The 22,021-nt window shown below is 41.2% G+C and overlaps 2 protein-coding genes across 5 annotated transcripts in view; one reads left to right on the forward strand and one right to left on the reverse strand.

The window, feature by feature from the left end:
• The first annotated feature begins 27 nt into the window (after positions 1 to 27).
• On the forward strand, positions 28 to 19,261 carry LOC134345154 (stress-associated endoplasmic reticulum protein 1). 3 transcript variants are annotated; one of them, XM_063045366.1, is made up of 4 exons: positions 28 to 161; positions 4,506 to 4,627; positions 9,168 to 9,243; positions 17,790 to 19,261. In XM_063045366.1, the coding sequence occupies exons 2-4, from the start codon at positions 4,544 to 4,546 to the stop codon at positions 17,828 to 17,830; spliced, it is 201 nt and encodes a 66-aa protein (XP_062901436.1). In that variant the 5' UTR covers positions 28 to 161; positions 4,506 to 4,543; the 3' UTR covers positions 17,831 to 19,261. The 3 variants fall into 3 exon arrangements, with proteins under 3 accessions (XP_062901436.1, XP_062901433.1, XP_062901434.1); XM_063045363.1 differs by lacking the exon at positions 28 to 161 and adding an exon at positions 256 to 340; XM_063045364.1 differs by lacking the exon at positions 28 to 161 and adding an exon at positions 282 to 384.
• tsc22d2 (TSC22 domain family 2) overlaps positions 17,787 to 22,021 on the reverse strand; it is a 136,431-nt gene continuing 132,196 nt past the window's right edge. For both annotated transcript variants that reach the window (XM_063045361.1, XM_063045362.1), the window contains one exon: positions 17,787 to 20,283. In XM_063045361.1, coding sequence (XP_062901431.1) covers positions 20,209 to 20,283 — 75 coding nt within the window. In that variant the 3' untranslated portion in view covers positions 17,787 to 20,208. The remainder of the gene's footprint in view (positions 20,284 to 22,021) is intronic.

Below are 22,021 nucleotides of genomic sequence, written 5' to 3' on the forward strand. Positions count from 1 at the left end.
GCCCAACCCCACCAAGTCAGAGGTCACGTCACGGCCGAGCAACACGTAGCTCGAGAGGGGTTCTTTGCGGTCCACATCCGCCTGTCCAGTCACAAGCCGTGTTGGAGGCTGACAAAACGCCAGCGGGGCTATACCTAGGTTATAATAACTTGTTATTAACGGTGAGAATGTTGAAATTAAAATTTGAGATTTCTTTACTTTAGGAAACCATTGAATGCGTGTTAGAGGTGCGATTAGCTGAGGGAACTATGTTACGTGGGTGGAGGGTGCGATAGACTTCCGGCGTAGCGCCGCTTTTCAACGGGTTGGACGTTCGGTGGTGGCCGGTTCGGAGCAGCAGGTGAGGGAGGGACGGGTGGTCGGTCATTCGGTTCGGAGCAGCAGGTGAGGGATGAGCTGGCAGGCCGGTCGGTCTCTGGGGCAGCTGACGAGAGAGGGTGGACCGGTGGGTCTGTCCGGGGCAGCAGGCGAGGGACGGGCCGGTGGGTCTATCTGGATGGGGTAGCAGGCGACGGACGGGCCGGTGGGTCTATCTGGATGGGGTAGCAGGCGACGGACGGGCCGGTGGGTCTGACTGGGGCAACAGGCGATGGACGGGCCGGTGGGTCTGACTGGGGCAACAGGCGATGGACGGGCCGGTGGGTCTGACTGGGGTAACAGGCGACGGACGGGCCGGTGGGTCTGTCCGGGGCAGCAGGCGCGGGACGGGCCGGTGGGTCTGTCCGGGGCAGCAGGCGAGGGACGGGCCGGTGGGTCTAACTGGATGGGGTAACAGGCGACGGACGGGCCGGTGGGTCTGACTGGGGCAACAGGCAATGGACGGGCCGGTGGGTCTGTCTGGGAGTAGCAGGTGAGGGACAGACGGGCTGGTGGGTCTGTCCGGGGCAACAGGCGACGGACGGGTCGGTGGGTCTGTCTGTGGCAGTAGGCGAGGGATGGACGGGCTGGTGTCTCTGACTGGGACAGCAGGCGAGGGGTGGACGGGCTGGTGTGTCTGACTGGGACAGCAGGCGAGGGGTGGACGGGCTGGTGGGTCTGACTGGGACAGCAGACGACGGACGGACGGGCTGGTGGGTCTGTCTGGGAGAAGCAGACTAGGGACGGACGGGCCGGTGGGTCTGACTGGGGCAGTAGGCGAGGGGTGGACGGGCTGGTGGGTCTGTCTGGGGCGGCAGGCGAGGGACGGGCTGCGGACAGCTCCGGCGCTGCTCCGCTCAGGATCTCACGGTCCGAGTCGTGGCCTTTACTGAGTAAACGGCCGTTCCGCCCCGCCGTGAAAGTCGGCTGGCGGCTGTTGTCAGAGGCTCTGATCGAGTGGCGGGGGGGCGGTGGAGAAGGTGAGACGTGGCCTTGAGCGGGGTGTGTTCTGATATCTGGGATGTGTTGTGGGCTTTCGGGACCGGGGCAACACGGGTTGAGGGTTGTAGAAGCTGTGGGAGATTGTGAACGGGTTGGGGACTACTAACTGGCAGGGGTGTAACTGAACGGTAAACTCTGGTATCTGCTAGGTGTAAGGGAGGTAAGGTGCTGGAAAGGGCGGAGGATTGCTAGTTAGTCAGAGAGGCTGGGGTTGTGTTGGGTTTTGAGCCGCATTAGAACGAATCATTTTGCAATAAAATCTTGTAAGTGAGCATCTTTAAAGTGATTGTAACACTTCAAATTGGGTGTGTTGATCTGATTTGTATGCTAAGTAAGATGCATTTACTTATTTACTACCAATGTTATTGATAAGATCGGCTGGCATTTGGAGATGAGTTAGGTAATTGTTTTGTATTGTAAGTTTTATTTGTTAAGGTTTCTCTGGGGTGGCAGTGAAGAAATGGGACGGCAAGGTTAGTTGTTTATTGAGAGAGTGGCAAATGGGCTGTTGCACCACCCAGCAACGCCCGGTTTAACCGTAGCCTAGAGGAAACCCACCCGGTCACGGGCAGAATGTACAAACTCCTTACAGACAGTGGCGGGTATCGGGTCTGGGGCACCTGTACTGTGAAGTGTTGTGCTAGCCGCTACGATACCGTGCAGAGAGGTGTTGTACGTGGGTTGCAATGATCAATATGCCAATGTTTTTCTTGAGGTGTACTTTATAGTGTTGTGAAAGTAAGAGGTTTTTGTTTGATGACATTGTTTACTCAGTTATTTCAGAGGTTATGCAGAGGGAGCTTGAAGCTGAATGATTTTGGAGGGAGGTGTTTATGCAAGATCTGCAGCATATAAATTAGAACTAGTTGTGATTATGTAGTCTTTTCTGTCCTTTAAAAATCTTTGTTTCAGGCTGATTGATGTTGTAATGGTGGTAAATCAGGTCCTGCAGAGAGTGAAATTGCATATTACGATTGGCTGATTAAAATATTTTTCCAGGCCACTTGAATGCTTTGCTTAACACTTTAGAGCCAGAGCTGACACCAGTTGACTGGATGGTATTGTTGATAATGTGATATGTTTATATGTATACTGGGACTTCAACATTTCTTCCTTTGAATAAGAAAGCAGTCAGCTACTGACAAGTTAAGGTGATTAGAATGCTTTGTCTACTTGTGAGTTTAAATTTGCTTTCCATATGGAGTAGTGCTTATGCTGAATATTGGAATGCGACAGCTGTAATCAGGTTGTGTAATATTTCAGAGCAGGAGGGTCAAATGTGTCCGCATTATCTGCAATTGCCACACTCGTGGTTTTGAAGAACAAAATTGTGCTTCACTGTGAGAGGGAGCATATTCTTAGTATTTTTAAAGGAAGGTTAGCATTACGAAGTAAAACCGAACCAGTTCATGCCTCGTCCTATAAGTTTTACACCCCTAAGCATTTATAGTTGAATTACATCTGGTCATGGCAAAAACTTGGTGGTAGAGTTGTTGGGTGAGGGAAGAGCTAGAGAACAAGCCCCTCATTTTCCCCCACCCAAAAAAGACTGAGATGTCACTGTGCCACCTGGAGCTACACAGATGAAAATCCATTTCATTACTCTATTGTTCTATTCTGGGAAATGTAATTTTCATTTCTTTAACATCCAAATTAAACTAATGCTGTGTGCTGCTATTCAAATAATGCTTATCACATTCAGCTATAAAGGCTAATTTTCCTTGAACTCTCTCCTCTTCCACCTCCCCCCCCCCCCCACCCCCAACGTGCATGTCACTCTGGATTTCTACATCTCGTGTTCAGGATGATTTTCCGTGTATTTAAAGAGTAAAACTGTTAACTGAAAACAGTTCTAGCAGTCTAAGCTACCTTGAAGTAAACATCAGAAGCTGTCCTTCGAATGATGCATCATCCAACCCTTGAAATGTAGTTTAAGAATATGTTGTACATCAGATAATTGAAACAGTATGTGAACTCATTACCCCCTTGTAATAATACTCAAACGATAAATGAAGTAGACTTTCATTTCATCCACCTAGTGTAAGTGTCATGGGCTCTCCTTCCTTTTTGTATGATTGGTTCCCAACTCTCTCAATGAATTTGTTGCTGGCCTCCTCTTGTTCTCCCAGCTGCAGACTGGCCCCTGATATAAATCAGCTTCTATAACTACTGTGACCAGTTCAGGTAACCATGCCATAGAAAGGGTGTGAATATTCCATTGAAATGGTTTTGGGGATAAAGGCTTTCAATTAAAGAATTTGGTAAAAAGCTGAGGTTTGCCAAGAGCAAATTCGTCTTGTGGGATAATTTGGTCGTGGTGTGAAATATGATCATCTTAAATAGATAAAATGGAAGTTATTCCCATTCACAGACTCTTTGAAGAGCAAAAGATGGAGGATGTGAAGAAGAAAACTCTTCATGCAAGAGGAGTTGGGACTTCCTGCATGCAAGAATAATAGGAATGTCCATCAAGTTGGACCAGACAATTTGCAGATCATTTGACCATGAGCTGGCTCATGTATTTGCTGACATATCATGGAGCCCATAGAGCACTACAGCCCATCTAGTCCATGCTGACCTAATGTGCCTAGTCCCATCTTTCTGCACCCAGACCATACCCCTCATGCACCTATCCAAACTTCTCTTAAATGTTGCAATTGAAGCTGCATCTACTGCTTCTGAGGGCTCATTCCACACTCTGTAAATGTTTCCCCTCAGGCTCCCTTTAAATATTTCACCTTTCACTCTAAGCCTATCACCTCTAGTTTAGTCTCACCAGACCTCTGCATGCCTTTAATATCCACATCTGTGGCAATTTAGTTTGTCTTCTAAGACACTTCCTATACGTACTCGCATCTCAGTTACTTTCAGATTCAACTGCTGCATTGCTATCCTGCCTGGGGTCTTTTTCTACATGCTCAAAGTGCATTTGATCCAAACTCAGCTGCCTCTGCCACAGCCATTCTCACACATCTGTTATCTGTTCCTATTTGTACATGTGAAGTTTGCTTTCTGGTGTCTTTCTGCTCCCCACCGCCCCCCCCATCACCTCAACCCCAGCACATGCATTGTAAGTGATTTAAAGTTTTTATTGCATTTAAATGACATGACTGATTCAGACACTCTAATTCTCTGTTCCATTTCAGTCAATTTCTGCGGTGTATAAGCAAATCGGAACAGCAGAATGGTGGCTAAACAGAGGATCCGCATGGCAAATGAGAAGCACAGTAAAAACATCACACAGCGAGGGAATGTTCCTAAAAGTTCGGTAAGTCTGTCACTTTACCAATCTTTCTATATAAAATCGAGCTAATTATTCATGGATCCTTTTTCTCCTACTTTTGTTTCCCTAACATCTCAGTCAAATTGACATAAAATAAATCTCAATCAATGATTAGATTTTGCGACTGATGAACAGTTTGTCTTTTCCATTACTAGCTGTGTTTAGGAGTTTCATTTGGATTGGCCAAAATCTATCATGAAAGTGATGGTGGTATGGTATTGGGCGCCATAGTAGTGTAGCAGTTAGCGCGACGCTACTACAACTTGGCTTCAAAAGTTCAGAGTTCAGTTCTGACGCTGGCTGTAAAGTAGTTTGTACGTTCCTCCCTGTGAACACATGGATTTTTGCTGGGTGCTCTGGTTTTCACTCTGTGGGTTAGTAAGATAATTTGTCATTGTAAATTGTCCTGTGATTATGCTAGGGTTAAACAGTTGGTTTGCTGGGCAGTGTGGCTTGTTAGGCTGCACTGTCTCTCAAAATCAGAGCTTCCCAGCTGCTTTTCTATGCCATAGACTCCTACCATTAACCAAGGAGTCTATGTACCCCAGGTGGGAAACTCCTGCTCTAAATAAAAATATGTGAGACACCATCTTGTGTTCACTGTAGGATTGTGAAAATTGAAGTTTAATGCTTCGGAGTGTGTCCTTGAAGTGATTTAGGTGATAGTCGCTTGGTTGAACTTTTTCTACTCATTTGGGGAACATCATCACTGTCACTATTTTGAGTGGCTTATTTTTACAAATTTCTTTGTCTAAAGGTTCATGCTAAAATCTTTCAAAACACAGCACCCATTGGGCATGGTAGTACATCCATTGCCTTGGGGTCCAATATGTATGTTTGTAAATGTCAGCCTTTCAGACTTGCTCTGTTGTAGGTAGGAAAGAAATGCTGCTCTGAGAGAAAACAATGATGAACTGATCTTTTGCCAGGACCTGTCTGATTGAAATCCATTAGACTACCCCATTTTAGCTGTTAAGTGAGTTTTAGATTTCACAGACGTATGCAGCGCTACATTTAAACAGGATTTGTCACTGAAACTGAAGTATCAATTTCCATGGAAGGGAATAAACAGTTGACGTTTCAGGCTAAGACTCTTCATTAGGATTGGAAAAGAAGGGGACCGAAGTCAGAATAAGAAGATTGAAGGAGGGGAAGGAATATAAGCTGACAGGTGATATGAGACCAGGAGAAGGAATGAATTGAGAAGCTGGAAGGTGACTGGTGGAAGAGGTAAAGGCTGAAGGAGGAATCTGATGGAAGAGCAGAGTGGACTGTTTTCCTGCCATCAGGTTGGAGGCTCTCTGAATGAAATGTGAGACGTTGCTCCAACCTGAGTTTGGCCTCACCATGGCACTAGAGGTCAGAACGGGAGTGAGAAGTCGAATTGAAATGGGTGGCCAATAAGTGATTCTGCTTTTTTGCTAAGGGCAGAGCGAAAGTGTTGGACAACGTGGTCTCCCAGTCTATGTCCATAAGACATAGGAGCAGAATGAGGCTATGCAGCCTGTTGGGTCTGCTCCGCTATTCCATCACGGCTGATCCCAGATGCCAATCAACCCCATATACCTGCATTCTCACCATATCCTTTCAAGCCCTGACCACTCAGGAAACAATTAACTTCCACCTTAAGTATGCACGGATTTGGCCTTCACCAGTTTGTGGCATATCACTGCTCTCTGGCTAAAATAAATTCCTCCTTGCCTCTGAACTAAAGGGTCACCCCTCAGTTTTGAGACAGTGCCCTCTAGTTCTGGATATCCCCACACATTCTTCTAAATTCCAGTGGTCCAGGCCATAGCTGCCAGATGCTCCTCATATGTTAACCCCTTCATTCTTGGAATCATCCTTGTGAACGTCTCTGGACTTTCTCCAATGACAACACATCCCTTTTGAGATATGGGGCCAAAAACTGTTGACAGTACTCAGAAGTGTGGATTGACTTGTCTTATAAAGGCTCAGCATTATCTCCTTGCTTTTATATTCTATTCCCCTTGAAATAAATGCGGACATTGCATTTACCGCCTTTACAACAGACTCGACCTGTAAATTGACCTTCTGGGAGTCTTGCACGAGGACTCCAAGTCCCTCTTCACCTTTGATGTTTGAACCTTTTCTCCATTTAGGTGATAGTCCACACTATTGTTCCTTTTACCAAAATGCGGAATCATACATTTCCCAACAGTATTCCATCTGCCACTTGTTTGTCTAAGTCTTGCTGCAATTGAATTGATTCCTCAGCACTACCTACCCCTCCACCTATCTTTGTATCATCTGCCAATTTTGCAACAAATCCATGAATTCCATTATCTACATCATTGACAAACAATGTGAAAAGCAGCAGTCCCAATACTGACCCCTGAGGAACACCACTAATAACTGGCAGCCAACCAGAAAAGGCCCCCTTTATTCCCACTTGCTGCCTCCTGTCTGTCAGCTATCCCGCTATCCATGCCAGCATCTCTCCTGTAATGCCATAGGATTTTATCTTGTTAAGCATCCTCGTGTGGCACCTTATCAAATGCCTTCTGAAAATCCAAGTAAATGACATGCATTGCCTGTGTTCGTATCTTTATAGAGAAAGCCACACCGAGGGTACAGGATACAATAGCTGACACCAGCAGACTCTCAGGTAAAATAACGCCTCATCTGGAAGGACTGAGGCTCTGAATGGTAGAATGAGAGTGGGTGGGTGAATGACCGCCTTCCTACCCACCTACCAGTTTGTATTCCTCCCCCCCCCCAACCTTTTTCTGGCATTTTCCCCCTTCCAGAAGGGGGTATTGACCTGTAATAACAACTGTTCATCCGTCTCCATTGATGCTGTCTGACTTGCTGAGATCTTCCACCATTTTGTGGCTGTTGCTTTAGATTTCCAACAATTGCAGAATCTCTTGAATTTAAATCTCCTTTTTGTTGAGGATTATTTCTTTTTTTTTAATATAATTTTTATTGAGTTTTCAAAATGAATACATGAAAAGATAACATCTACCCTCCCCCCTCCCCTTAACCCTCCTCCCCCCCCATATATACTCCTACCTAAAAAAGAAAAGAAAGAAAGAAGAAAAAAAAAGAACTGCCTGGATATTGGAAGGTTTCCACATGCTCCATGGGATTCAAAATAAATTTAGTATATTTATTCGTTACTTTCCCGAAGGGACTGAGATCTTTATCATCAGAGCAATTAAATATGCCATCCTATCTTTTGTAAATAAGGGCACCAAATATTCAAAAATGTTTCATACTTATCTCTTAAATTACAAGTAATTTTTTTCGAGTGGAATAGAACTAGCCATTTCATTGTTCCAACGATTCATACTTAAATACGAATGAGATTTCCAAGTAACTGCTATAGCCTTCTTAGCTACTGCCAGTGCATTACCAATACAATTGCCACAGAAATTTTTTCAAGAGTTAAATAAATGTGTGAGAAAATTTCTTTGGAAAGGTAAGATGTCAAGAATATCATTGGAAAAATTGACATGTAAATTTGAGTTAGGGTTACAACTTCCAAACTTTAAGAATTATTATAAAGTAAATCAACTTAGATTTATTGCATCTTTCTTCGATCGAAAACCAGCATGGATTAAAATAGAATTAGACAAGATAGGAGAAAATAGACCTGAAGATTTTATATATAAATGGGAATCTAAATGGATACGGGAAAAGAAAGAATCTCCTATATTAAAACATTTGATTGATCTATGGAATAAGATAAATGTTGATAATGAAATACAGAAATCTTTATTAGCAAGGAGACCTTTGTTCCAAAACAGACTTATTCCTTTTACAATGGTCAATCAACTTTTATATAATTGGTACCAAAAAGGGATTAGATCTATAGGAGACTGTTATGAACAAGGTATATTGATGTCATTTGAACAACTAAAGCATAAATATAAAATATCAAATAATACTTTCTTTTGTTACCTTCAATTAAGGGCTTACTTAAAAGGCAAGCTGGGTCAAACAATGTTTTTGCCAAAACCTAATGAAATTGAAATTTTAATTCAAAAAGGGAAAATTAAAAAAATTATTTCTTGTATGTATAATTTGATTCAAAAACAGACAATTAAACAGGGAATCCACAAGTCAAAACAGAAATGGGAAACGGATCTGAATATTAATATTGATGAAACAAATTGGTCAAGACGGTATCTTGACAGTATGACAAATACAATAAACGTTCGACTTAGATTAGTACAATATAATTTTTTTACACCAATTATATATTACACCACAAAAAATAGATTAAATTCAAATCTATCTGATAAATGCTTTTGGTGTAATCAAGAAATTGGTACTTTCTTATATTCTACATGGTCTTGTTCTAAAATTCAACCCTTCTGGATAAATTTAAGAGTCTTATTGGAACAAATTACTGGAACTCAACTTCCACATAACCCTGTATTATTTCTATTAGGTGATATTGAAGGGATAAAGCTGAAACTTAAATTGAATAAGTATCAGAAAGAATTCATACAAGTTAAGGATTATTTCACTAAATAAGTTTTTATTATCTTTACAGAAATCAACACCAGACGAAAAATCATCAGTTGGTCCCTGGCTATTGGCACTTTTCATTTTTGTTGTTTGTGGATCAGGTAATTTGTTTTTGCTTCTAACTTTTGAAAGTTCTGGGGTGGTGGTTGAGCTTACATAATTTGTCAGAAATTTCCAATTTGTGAATAAAATCCCATTAACACTGTCAGAATCTTTAATTGTGAAGATAGATTATGAAGTCCATCTTTCCTAAGCAATGATTTTTAGGCACCTTGCGTTTAACAAAAGCCAGCATGTTTTAATGGGAAATAAAACTTGTTAATTAAACTAAATAGAAACAATCTGTTTTCTAAAGGTTTGTTTATTCACTGACAGCTGTACCTTTAACTGCTTAGACATCAAGGTTTGTATTTCTCTCCCTAAGCTTTGCCACCTCCTTTCCCACCTTTTTTAAAAAAAGATAAATAAAATGTCTTGGAACAATAAGGCATGGATATACTTTATACTTTATTGTCGCCAAACAATTGATACGAGAACATACAATCATCACAGCGATATTTGATTCTGCGCTTCCTGCTCCCTGGATTACAAATATTAAATATTAAAAATGGTTTTTAAGAAAGTAAATATTAAAAATTAAAATTATAAATAATAAATAGAAAATAGAAAAATGGAAAGTAAGGTAGTGCAAAAAAAAAAAACCGAGAGGCAGGTCTGGGTATTTGGAGGGTACGGCCCAGATCTGGGTCAGGATCCTGGATTCAGGATATAGGCCCTTTGGCCCCACCTTGGTGTGCTTACAGCTGGTCCCAATTTCCTGCATTAGCAAATTTAAGTATTTTTAAAAATCTTAGTGTGAAGGTGGGTGGTGGGGTGGAGATGCATCTCTATCAAAGGTGGGGCAAGGAGTAGCACCTGCTTAGCTCCCCCCCCTTCCCCAAATGAGGGTCATGTGAAGCCATGGGAGCAGCTGGTGCACATCATAAGTCCTGGTTGTATGACCTTTGACCCCAAGCAGACAATCTCTGAAGAGTATTGTAATGGCTGGAGTCACCTGTCTTGAAAAGAAACTGCCCAGAAGAATGCAATGGTAAATCATTTCTGTAGGAAACTGTGCCAAGGACAGACCATGATTGCCTATGTCATATGACACGGCACATAATGAACAAGTGAAGGTTTCACTTCATATCATCCCTTCTCCCTTTCTTTTGGAGTTCAGTTGTATTGCATTGCTTTGGCTGTTTCCCGGCTGATCTGAGTTTTCTTTTTAAGCCATACACCTTTCAGGCTACTGACAGGGTAAGAGGAAGCTGCAGGTTAGCAACAAGCTGATTTAGTTTTATTTTTTGTGAATCTGATGTTTTCAGAGTTTTTCTCTGGGCAATGTATGTTATAACGGTTACATGACTTGCCCAGTGTACTCTGTTAAATGGAGTGCCCTTGGTGATGGTACTGAGTATAACAGAAATGTTGCAACACATTTGGCCCATTCGCACTCTTAAACCTTTTTATTCCACACAAGCCACAGCAAATCCCCTTATTTCATGGATTTTCTGGCTTCCTCTAGTGCAACTGTGTGGTAGGTACCACCTGATCCTGCTGGTGAAATTTCTTCTGAGTTTCTCATTTGCCAATTTTGTATTTATCTTCTGGACTTTTTCCAGGAGACACTCTGACCTTTTCCTCAGTACTTGTACACATGTGCCCAGGATTCTGTTATATCCTTTTAAGCTGCAAGTTTGTCAAATTCTTGGAGTTGAGTAAACTAGAGAAAGGCAGGAAGTAGACTGACTTGAAAAATTAGAGAATGTTTATAATATATTGAACAGTTGAGGTTAAAACTTGATTGCGATTCTACTGACCACAGTCGGTTGCTGAAGCACCACTTGTCAATGCAAATAAATGCTGGGTAGGCAGTTCAACATTTTACTAACCTTTGAGTTAATACATTTTCTCCATCCAAGTATTAAATAACCTTTTACAGTTAGTCTTTTAAAGGAAATGGTGGCAGGATGTAGTCAGAATTCCGTGATTTGAGGTAGCATAGCTGTCGCACTTAGCTTTACAGCACCAGCGATCACTGTTTGGGGTTCGAGTCCTGTGCCACTGCCTGTAAGGAGTGTGTGCGTTCTCCCCATGATTCTGTGGGTTCCCTTCCCCCACACACCCCCCATTCTAAAGGCCTACGGGTTAGTGTGTTGTGCTTTATTGGTGCCAGAAGCATGGCGTCTGGAGGGTTACCTCCAGTACAATCCTTGCTGATTTAGTGCAAATGATGCATTTCACTGTTTCAATGTACATGTGACAAAAAGGTTATCTCTTCGTCTGAAAGATCTGTCAGTAGAGCAATTTAAAAGTCTGGGGTGACCAGATGGAGGGTTAACAAGAGTTACATAGAAACATAGAAAACCTACAGCACAATACAGGGCCTTCGGCCCACAAAGTTGTGCCAAACTTGTCCCTACCTTAGAAATTACTAGGCTTACCCTAGTAAATTACTAGTTCTGGTAATGAGGGAGGAAAGTATGTAAATCCAAGGGGAATTGTGAAGCAAAGAAAATGTTAAAATCTGTGTTAGATCCTTGAAGCCTACCTAGGTCAATGTAGATATCAGCGAAGAATGAATAGAGCTCAAACACCAGAGATTCTGCAGATGCTAGAAATCTAGAGTAACGCAGATAATAAAGAAACATGTACAGAGAGGAATAGAGTCAACATTTTGGGCCAAGGCTGCAAAGTAAAGGAGAAGAAGCTGGGATAAGAATGCGGGGAAGGGGAAGTTGGCAAGTGATGGGTAAAGCTAGGTAGGTGGATGGGGGCAGGGGGATGAAATGAGAGGCTGAGGGGCTAGGCAGAAAAAGTAAAGGGCTAAAGAAAGAATCTAGTAAAAGACTGTGGACCATGGGGGAAAGAGGAGGAGGGAGTTAATAGATAGGGAGGAGAACAGAGGGAGGCCAGAATGAGGAATGGAGAAAGAGAGGGGGAAGAAGTTATTGGAAGTTGGAGAAATTGATGTTCATGTCTTCAGGTTGGAGGCTACCTAGGCAGAAACTCAGTACTAGTTGCAATATATGGATTGCAGTGTTTTGGATAGTTGTTTATAGAGGGTGCAGAGTGGAACACCGACCAGAAGATCAGTTAATCTAGAGGTGACTCTGCTGTGGCTAAGATTTCAGCAGCTGAACAGAGGGAGGGAAGGTTGCAGTGTGAGAATCAGAATGGGTTTGAGGAAGGCTGGTGTGGAAAGATTGTGTCCTTGAGTGCATCCAAGGAGATTCAGATTGTCAGTGATCTGTTGCAACGCTTGCTCTGCAATGACCTTGGCTGTCCTTGCCATTTGTATGTGACCTCCTTTATGTACTTTTGATTGTTAATGTGCAATGGCCAGTCCACGTTAAAGGAATTTGCACATGTGCACTTTCCAGTCCAACTTTTGTCAGATTTGTCCCTGAGGCGCTTTTAGTAAAGGAAGATATTCTGTGCACCAGTCGAAGAATAGCGTGATCAAACAAAAGCTAAAATAAGAAAGAATCCCCAAACCTTGGAAATGGTACAAATGTAGATGGGTAGGTCTTGGGGATTTTTTTTTTTGTGTGGAACTGGAGGTAAATGAAGCATCCGATCTGTATTGTATTTTGTGAACCTGTAACTATGTGCCGCATTAGACCGGCTCAGTTGCCAGAAGACTGGAGGGTGGTTAATTCTTGTGGTTGTAGGAGGTAGAGGGTAGTAGAAGATCGTTACTTCTCAGGAGGCCTGTGGTGCTTTATTGTTCATCGTATATATTAATAATTTGTATGAGAATAAAAGTGGTATGATTAACTTGGCAGATAAAATTGGTGTGTTGGACAGTCAAGGTTATCTAATGAACAGAATCTAGATCAGTAGGGAAAGTGGGTAAGGGAGTAGCTGATGGAAATTAACTTGGGCAAATGTGGAGTGATGCATTTTGAGAAGTTTAACCTGGGCAGAAGGTGGCTGGTTCCTGGAGTGTTAATGTAGAGTGAGAGCTTGGGGTGTGTGTACATTGTTGAAAGTGGCAGTACAGGTAGAGGGTGGAATGGAAAGCATATGGTATTTCTGTCTTCATTAGCAAAAACATTGAGTATAGGAGTTAGTGTTTCAGTTCATCAGTTAGGCCACACTTGGAGTATTGTGTGCAGTTGAGGTCAGTAGAGAGATTGGATAAGCTGAGTCCATTTTCTCTGGAGGATTTGAGGCTGAGGGGCTGACAGAGGTTTACAAAATTAGTGACCAGTTTATGTAACTGTTCAACCTCTGACAAAGGGATATAAGTGAAAATGGAGTACCCAGGGGAACCTTGTGTTACATACATGAAACTGCAAAGTCTCCACAGACAATATCTGAGGTTGGGATTAACCCGAAGTACAGATAAATCGGACAGCTGGGATCTATTCCCCAGGGTAGAAATGTCAAATACTAGTGTACGTGCTTTTAAGGTTGGGGTGGGGGGGAGAACGTTTAAAGGCAATGTGAGAGCAAGTTGTTTTTCACGCAGAGAGTGGCAGGATACTGGGGTAGTAGTAGGTGCCTAGACACAGGCACTTTGGAATTTAAGGCTTTTATTTAAGCACATGAATATGAAGAAAATGGAAGTATATGGATAATACACAGATTGTCATCAAAATCGGTACATTGTGTACCTGTCCAATGCTTTAATGTTTTTTGACACTGAAATGCCACATTAATTTGTGTCACTGGGCCATCCTTTCTCTCTCACTGTCTCTCCAAGCAGACTGTAGTGATACTTGTGAATGACGCTTACTAGTCACATGAAAATCCTGCTCCTTAAAATTGTGTCAAGTATACAAGTGAACTGGGGCAATTATTTAAGATGGCAAACTGGAGTGGAGAAGCGGAAGCACAGAGCCAGTGGTCACTGATCTGAGTTGCCTAACACTGTGCATTAAGATTCTGCAACTCCTATTTTTAATATTCCGTAATCAACTACCGGGCAAGTGGTTAATCTTTTCTCTGACTGCTTTTCTATTCATGCTGCTAATGTCAAATGCACTTAAAGCTAAACACTTAACATAGATATTTTATTATTTTTACTTAGAGTATGTGAGTCACATTGATAAAAATTCATCCCCTTAATTGTAAGAACTTTAAAAGTGACCTTGGTGTATTGGGGGGGGGGAACGAGTGGGGGGATGTGGAGCAGACTTGATGGCTAAATGACCTGATTTTGTTCCTATGTCTTCTGCAATATGGAGAGCTTCTATACCTTCAGAATGGAGGAAATTGAGAGGTTTGCTTGCTGTAGGTCTGTTTCCCCATTTTTTTTAACCTGTTTCTCTTAAAGTTAGTCGCTGCTCTTTTCTACAGTAGTTGCTAAGCTGCTGAACTTTTTAGGAAGTTTGAGACTGTCATGTTAAATGTTGACCCGATTAAATCCTTTGTGCAGCAAAATAGTAAAAGCTGACTGTCATTCAGAAGAGATTGCTTCAGCTGGACACATTCATTATAGGATTATACACAAAAACAGGTAATTTAACCCATCATATCATTTGAAATGGCTGTCCAATTATTCACATTTCCTTCCCCATAGCCCTTGCTACATTCCTCTCCAAGTACAAGTCCTACCCTTATAATTGCCCCTGAATAAGGAGACAGTTGAGAATGAACCCCATTAATGTATCTAGAGTCAGACATGGGTGAGACTGGGTAAGGTTGGCACATTTCCTCCATGAAAGATGTTGGTGAATCAAATCAATTTAAACAACTGTCTGTATGGTTACTGTTATGGAAACCAGCTTTTAAAATTTCTGAAATGAAAACCTAAAATGCTCAAAAAAAAATCAAGTCAGGCACCACCTTTGGAGAGAGAAACTTAATGTTTCATGTTGGGAATGAAGGGTCTTTGGATACAAAAAGCTCTGGATGCTGGAATATAGAGCAAGTAACCTGCTGGAGGAATGCAGCATCTGTGAAGGGAAAGGCACATTTGATGTTTCAGTTTGAGGTCCTTCATTGGTTCAGATAAAGGTTTTGTCCCAAAACATCGACTTTGTTTCCTCCACGAATGTTGCCTGACCTGCTGAGTTCTTCCAGCAGTTTGCTGAAAGTTCTTTGACTTGAAACATTGAATAACTTTCCCTTTCCATAGATGTTTCCTCATCTGCTGAGTGAGCATACTTATTTCATATTTCCAATGTTTGCACTTGTATTCAGATTTAATTGTTCGATATTCTTCAGCTAGTATGGAAAGATTCAGACTTGTCTGTTCAGTGTCACATTTACCATTTTTGTACACTCAGGCAATGAATTCCAAATCATTTTAAATAGTATTAAACAGGAAAATCTCTCTTAATTCAGTAAAGTAATTCAGTATCGGTAATCTAAACTTCTCTGATGATTGATATTCCTGTCAGTGAAAAGTAATTCCTTATTTATTCTGGATTATTAAACAATCATTAAACTATTAAATCTCTCCTTGACTACTGTTGCTGTACTTACTTCATGAAGCCGTCACAAAGATAGCCTTAGAACAGAGTGAGGAGGAATTTCTTTGGCCAGAGGGTGGTGCATTATTTGAATTCATTGTCACAGACAGCTGTTGAGGCCAAGTCATTGGGTATATTTAAAGCAGAGGCTGATGGGTTCTTTAGTAAAGGTGTCAAAGGTTATGGGGGGAAGGCAGGAGAATGGGGCTGAGGGATAGTGAATTGGCATGATGGAATGGGGGTGTAGACTTGATAGGCTAACTGTGCTCCCTATGTCTTGTGTAATACTTTTCTGACAGAATGATAGTAACAGGTTCTTGGGTCACCCGGTAAAGCTAACCTTCACTGGGGAAGGAAGGTTAGCTGATGGTGGACTAGATAAGGGTGGCTCTGTGGGTCTTCCTAAGCGAGGTAAATAGGTCCTGAATAATCAGTACCTGTGGGGAAGTATCTTTCTGACTGTTTGCCTCATTCACTGCCAGACCAAGGTCCTTGAAATGGGAATGTGCAGCGTCCTTGCAGAGATTTCTAGCAGAGCATTAGAAGGTAAAACAGAACTGAAAGCACTAGTGTAATAATAATTTATGGATTAATTGTATATTTGTATTAGTGGAAGCTGCTTTAAGGACCACATTTTGCAGTTGCCCTTCTGTCTGTATTGTTGGACTATCCAAAAAAAGCATTTTTTAATATTTTAGGTGGGCCACCGACGAAAGGAAAGATCTCTGATTGAGGAAAAGTTAATAGGCAACATTTCTTTAATAAATTTGAAAGCCAGTAGATCAGATTCAGATTTATTTATTGTACATCAAAACACAGTAAAAGGCACCATTTTCTGTTAACGAGCACAACCAAAGATGTGCTGGGGGCAGCCCGCAAGTGTTGCCTTTAATTCTGACGTTGACATAGCGTGTCCACTGTGTTCAGCAAAGCAACAACAAAAACGATCAGGTTATCATGAAGAATCCCACCCACCCTGTTCATGGACTTTTTAAACCACATACTAATGCACTCACAGCACCACCACCACCTCCACCACCACAACTTTATTTTCTGTCAGTTACCTTGTGCAGAGACATTCCTGTACCTAGTGTCACTTTATGTACATGCAATCAGTCTATGAATATAAACCAGTTTATGTAGTTTATAATTGTGTTCTCTTACTGTTTTTGGTGCTGCATCAGATTCAGAATAATTATTTTGTTCTCCTTTACACTTGTGTACTGAAATCTTGAAAACAACAACAGTAAGCAAGTCCCTCATTTATTGAAATGTAAAGTAACAATTAAATGTGTTGGAAGTTTTCAGATAAGCATATCATTTGTCATTGGATTGCTAGGGCTGGTTATTGAAACGTTAAGTTGGATAAGGCATTTGTTTAACAATATTTATACATTTTGGCAAAGGTTTTGTAATACAAGGTCACCATAACCCTTTTAAACATGTAATTTTATCGACTCGTATTTACTTTTGCAAAATGAATTGTGCCACGTATCTTTAGCCAAATACACGTGGCATTATGTAATACGATTCTTGAGTAAGCAGGCACTTTTCCACCGTCTATTACGAGAGCCAAATGACAGACTAAGTATGTGTTAATCTTGGAAGGAATACCACGCAAATGGTTCAGATGTGATTGTGCAAATTTGCCTCTTGAACACAGACATCAAAGGAGTGACTGAATTGAGTGGATGTTGTGTGGTGTCTTCAATAGAACCTCATCACCCTGATTTGGAGGTGGCTGTTTGTAAGATGTATGTATGGAAATATTAATCGTTAATTGAAAGCTCTGGAAATGCGAGAGAGCATTTGCTGAAATCGGGAGCAACAAAATAAATGCTGGAGGAACTCTAGGTGAGATAGCATTGGGGGAGGGAAATGGATAGTCCAATGTTTTTGGTTGAGACCCTTATAAATCCAGTTAGAGGATCTCGACCCAAAGCTGAGAATGTTCATTTCTCTTCACGTATGTTGCCTGACCCACTGAGTTGCTCTGGCATTGATTAATTCAAAACTCCGCCTCCATTTTGGGATGAAATCCTTTGAGAAGGGATTCCTTCAAGGTGGTTCTTGATATTGCCTGGCCTTAACTATTTATGCAACTTGCTTTTAAATGTCTTGCTGTTAATACATTTTTTCCAAAATTAATAATGTCTTTTAATTAAACTTCCTCCCTGCAGCTATCTTCCAGATTATCCAGAGTATCCGAATGGGCATGTGAGATGGACAAAATTAAACTTCTGTACCTTTTAAGTGTCTTGCTGTTAATTCCAGCTGTGAGTCTGACCATTCCAGCCCATCTGTCTTCTAAACAATGGATCTTACAGGATTACCTTTCTGTAATTGCTTTTGAGAAACCATTCCATGGTGTTGCTAAAAGTCCAGTTCATTCCTTCATGTCTCCTGAAGGCAAGGGTACAGTAAAAGCCATGCAGCAATTTGATTTTGTATTTTAATCAGGGAAACAGTTTGTAAGTTCATATTTAATGTGAATATTTTAGCATTATATATAGTGTGTAGATTGTGAGAACCCTATTTGTGCATTCAGAATTTTGTTCTCATTTTTTCACAACCATCAGAATTGTAGAGAAGATGGATCTGCTGCCTGCCCCCTTTTGAGATACAAAATGTGCATCTTTCTAAATTAAATTTATAATTCCAGAAAAGTGCCTTTTTTTGTATATTAAAACATACAACCATTTTAAGACTTGGATGGGAATGATTTTTGAAGGTTAATTGATTTTTGGTTCTTTTCTTTTGAAACAAGTGATCTTTCTAAAGTCTTTTCGTATCTGGAACAAATTATGGTCAGACTTTTTGGGGGGAAGGGAGTGACGAGTTTAAGTTTTAATTGAACCTAGGTATCCAGGAATTGAAGTACCTCTATGCTTTGATCTAGAACTTTTCCCATCCACCTTGAGCAAGCACAGCTGGTTCAAAGTTGTTCACAAGGCAGTTTCTTCTCTGTGGTAATTAAACAATCAAAATACAATATGCTTCTTCATCGTCAACACTATGGTCTGGAACTATTGTCAATCACGGCATGATGACGTTGCCATATTTCTTGGCCACCTGTTGCTGCTTTGTCTTATCAGGGCCAATCGATTTGTGTTTGATTGTAAGCAACTGCAGCATTTGTCACCCAAATAAATATATTTTTGCTTGATTTGGATGATGTGCTCATTTTCAAACCTCGCTTTCTTCAAATACAAATGACTTTTCAGAACAGTTATTGTAATGATTACCTTCAAGTGCTATTCATTATTACTAAGAGTCTTATAACCTTTGGGCCATGGCAGGTGAATATAGTTGTCCTCCATCTCAAATCGTGTGTAAACTATCTTTTTTAAGATGTGGATGTAGGAATTTCAGTGAGAGCTAGTTACAGAGCAATGATGCTGTAGCCACGAAAGCCTGCAGACCTAAAGAATGTTGCATTGGCTCTTGCTCCATTAGTAAAGCAATCAACAGATGGGAAACCTGCCAGTGAAGTAGTTTCTCTTCCCATCTGAGGTGTTTCCGAAGAGAGCGGGGAATCAGTGGTATTGCCAAAATCGATCTTCAAAATGCTATTGTCTTAACATGTTGCTGCCATGGGAACCTGAGGCCAGTGTTTTGTAACAGAAATGCAATAAAATTACATCTCAAATTATTTGTGCCAGTGAAGTTGCCTTATTTCTGTGAAAGTTCTCAATATGTCTTGGTTTCTGTTCATATAAATGTGTGAAGTTAATGCTGATCAGCTAATAATGCAATTCCAATAGTACATCAGTGTAACGGTAAATATTCCTGGTGTCCAGGTCTGGGTTGATGTAACGAGGCAGAATAAGATTGGGATGTACTAGATGGGCTGAAGAGACTTCCGGTGCTATATACTATGAATACATGTTTTGACATTTCTAAATCTAATGTTTGCCATATTACACTGCAGATATTTGTTGATCATTGTTACTTTTGTTTAAAAAAAATCACAATGTACTTTACTGTAATCTTATCTCCATAAAGTGACCACTGAAACAGATAAAATGCCACCTTTTGTTTAACCATGCATTGAATCCTATTGTTTAATTCTCAGTCAAAATGAGGGTTGCTTTGATTAAGTATTTAAGTAGTATAGGCCCTGTCCATTGCTGCATAAATTCTTGCAATTGGCTGCAAGATGGAAGAATTTAATGCTGGATCTACTAAAGTCTTCAATAGACCACACAGGGAATATTGTGTTGAGTTTGTCATTTTCTAGTTGGGCTGAAGGGCTTGTTTCAGTGCTGTGGTACTTTGTAACCTTATGCTATCTTGAGATTAATTTTCTTGCGGGCATTTACAGGAAAATAATTGATTTTATGAAAACTTGTGCATGAATAAGACTGACAAACAACCAATGTGTAAAAGATTAGATCTGTAGCAAATCTGTCTGTCCACCATCAAAGCCCAAGTATCATAGAATACGTTCACTTCTGCTCGGATTCAGTTCCAGTGGTCCTCTTACAGTTGTTGTAACCAAGGCTGCCCTTCTGCTTCCTATTTCCTCCTCCATTCCCCTCTCCACCGATGCCCCTTGTTTGCACTGTGCCGTCCGCAAAATGCACAGCCTTCAAATCATTAACTTGCGTGGAAAAATCTGCAGATGCTGGAATTCTGAAATGAGGAAACACTGGGAAAACAGAAGGGTCCCATCTGTGGAAAGAGAAAATTAATGTATTAGATCAAAGGCTCTGCACCTGAATTGGGAAATGAGAAACCAAGTTTTAACCTGGGGGAAGAGTAAAGTGAACACCTATATGGTTAGGGTTGCCTAATGCTTCCACTATTTATGGAGCTATCTATTTAATAAACTCATGAGGGCAAGTAGAGAAAGCAGAGACGTGTGAAACTCAAATGATTGCTGGAAATGCCAGCATCTATGGTGGAGTGAGGAAATATAGTTAATATTTGCATGTGTTTAGTACAGTTCTGGCAAATTCTGATACAGCCACCCTTGTAGTTCAAGCAACACATCAGAATCAGGTTTATTATCATTAAGGTTGTTTTGCGGCAGCAATACAAAAATTACTATACAAGATGTATTTAAAGTGTAAAAATTATTGTAAGCTGCAATAATATTTTAAAAATATGTAGTGCAAAAAGAAAATAAAGTAGCGAGGTGTTCATGGACTGGTAAGAATTCTGATGGCAGAGAGGAAGAAGCAATTGCTGAAGAGTTAAGTATGTGCCTTCAGGCTCCTGTACCACCTCCCATGTTAGTCCTAATGAAGAGAGGGCATGTCCTGGAAGGTGAGGGTCCGTAATGATGGATGATGCCTTCTTGAAATACCGCCTTTTGAAGATGTCCTCGATGGTGGGAGGCTTGTGCCCATTATGAATTTTAAGTAATAAGTCCCTCTGTGAATGGGTGTCCATGGTATTAGCACAGTGCTTTACAGTACCAGTGTCGCTGGTTCAGTTCCTGCTGCTGTCCAAGGAGTTTCTCTCCACAGCCCAAAGGCATACTGGTTGCTAGGTTAATTGGTCATTGTAATTGTCCCATGATTAGGCTAGGGTTAAATTGGGGGTTGCTGGGGGCCTATTCCATACTGTATCTCAAACAAAAAAACAAATAACTTCAACTTTGGTTTGTGGCTGGAGTTAAATCAGTAGTTTACTTTTGCCATGGTAGAAATAGATTAATGAAAGTTGGTTAAATATACACCAGAACAGACATTACATTTCTTTGTAGCTTCTGAATTTTAAATTACACGTTTGGAAATCTATACATATTCTGCCATCTGCTGCACGTTACTGGTATTACAGCAACTGCCCAGCGAGGAAAGAATCAGAGCTATGTTTGTTATCACTGGCATGTGATGTGAAATTTCTTAACTTAGCATCAGCAGCAGTTCAATGTGATACATAAGCAGAGAAAAAATAATAAATAAAATAAAAATATACTGATAAATAAACAAGTAAATCAATTATGTATATTGAATAGATTTTTTAAAAACATGCAAAAAACAGAAATACTTTTTTTTTAAAAAGTGAGGCAGTGTCTAAAGCTTCAATGCCCATTTAGGAATCAGATGGTGGAGGGGAAGAAGCTGTTCCTGAATCGCTGAGTGTGTGCCTTCAGGCTTCTGTATCTCTTACCTGATGGTAACAGTGAGAAAAGGGCATGTCCTGGGTGCTGGAGGTCCTTAATAATGGACGCTGCCTTTCTGAAACACTGCTCCCTAAAGATGTCCTGGGTACTTTGTAGAGTGGAGCTGACCAGATTTACAACCTTCTGCAGCTTCTTTTGGACCTGTGTAGTAGCACTCCTTCCACCCACGCCCCACTCTCCCCTACCCCCCCCCCCCATACCAGACAGTGATGTAGCCTGTCAGAATGCTCTCCACGGTACATCTATAGAAGTTTTTGAGTGTATTTGTTGACATACCAA

The sequence above is a fragment of the Mobula hypostoma genome, chromosome 4, assembly GCF_963921235.1.
Source record: "Mobula hypostoma chromosome 4, sMobHyp1.1, whole genome shotgun sequence".
NCBI classification, from domain to species: Eukaryota; Metazoa; Chordata; class Chondrichthyes; order Myliobatiformes; family Myliobatidae; genus Mobula; species Mobula hypostoma.

What these genes read in the sequence shown, in the direction of transcription:
- LOC134345154 (XM_063045366.1), top strand. Translation starts at nt 4,544, where the DNA reads ATGGTGGCTAAACAGAGGATCCGCATGGCAAATGAGAAGCACAGTAAA. An exon ending in GGAATGTTCCTAAAAGTTCG is followed by an intron (nt 4,628 to 9,167) that starts GTAAGTCTGTCA and finishes TTATCTTTACAG; the next exon opens with AAATCAACACCAGACGAAAA. An exon ending in TTTTGTTGTTTGTGGATCAG is followed by an intron (nt 9,244 to 17,789) that starts GTAATTTGTTTT and finishes TCCTCCCTGCAG; the next exon opens with CTATCTTCCAGATTATCCAG.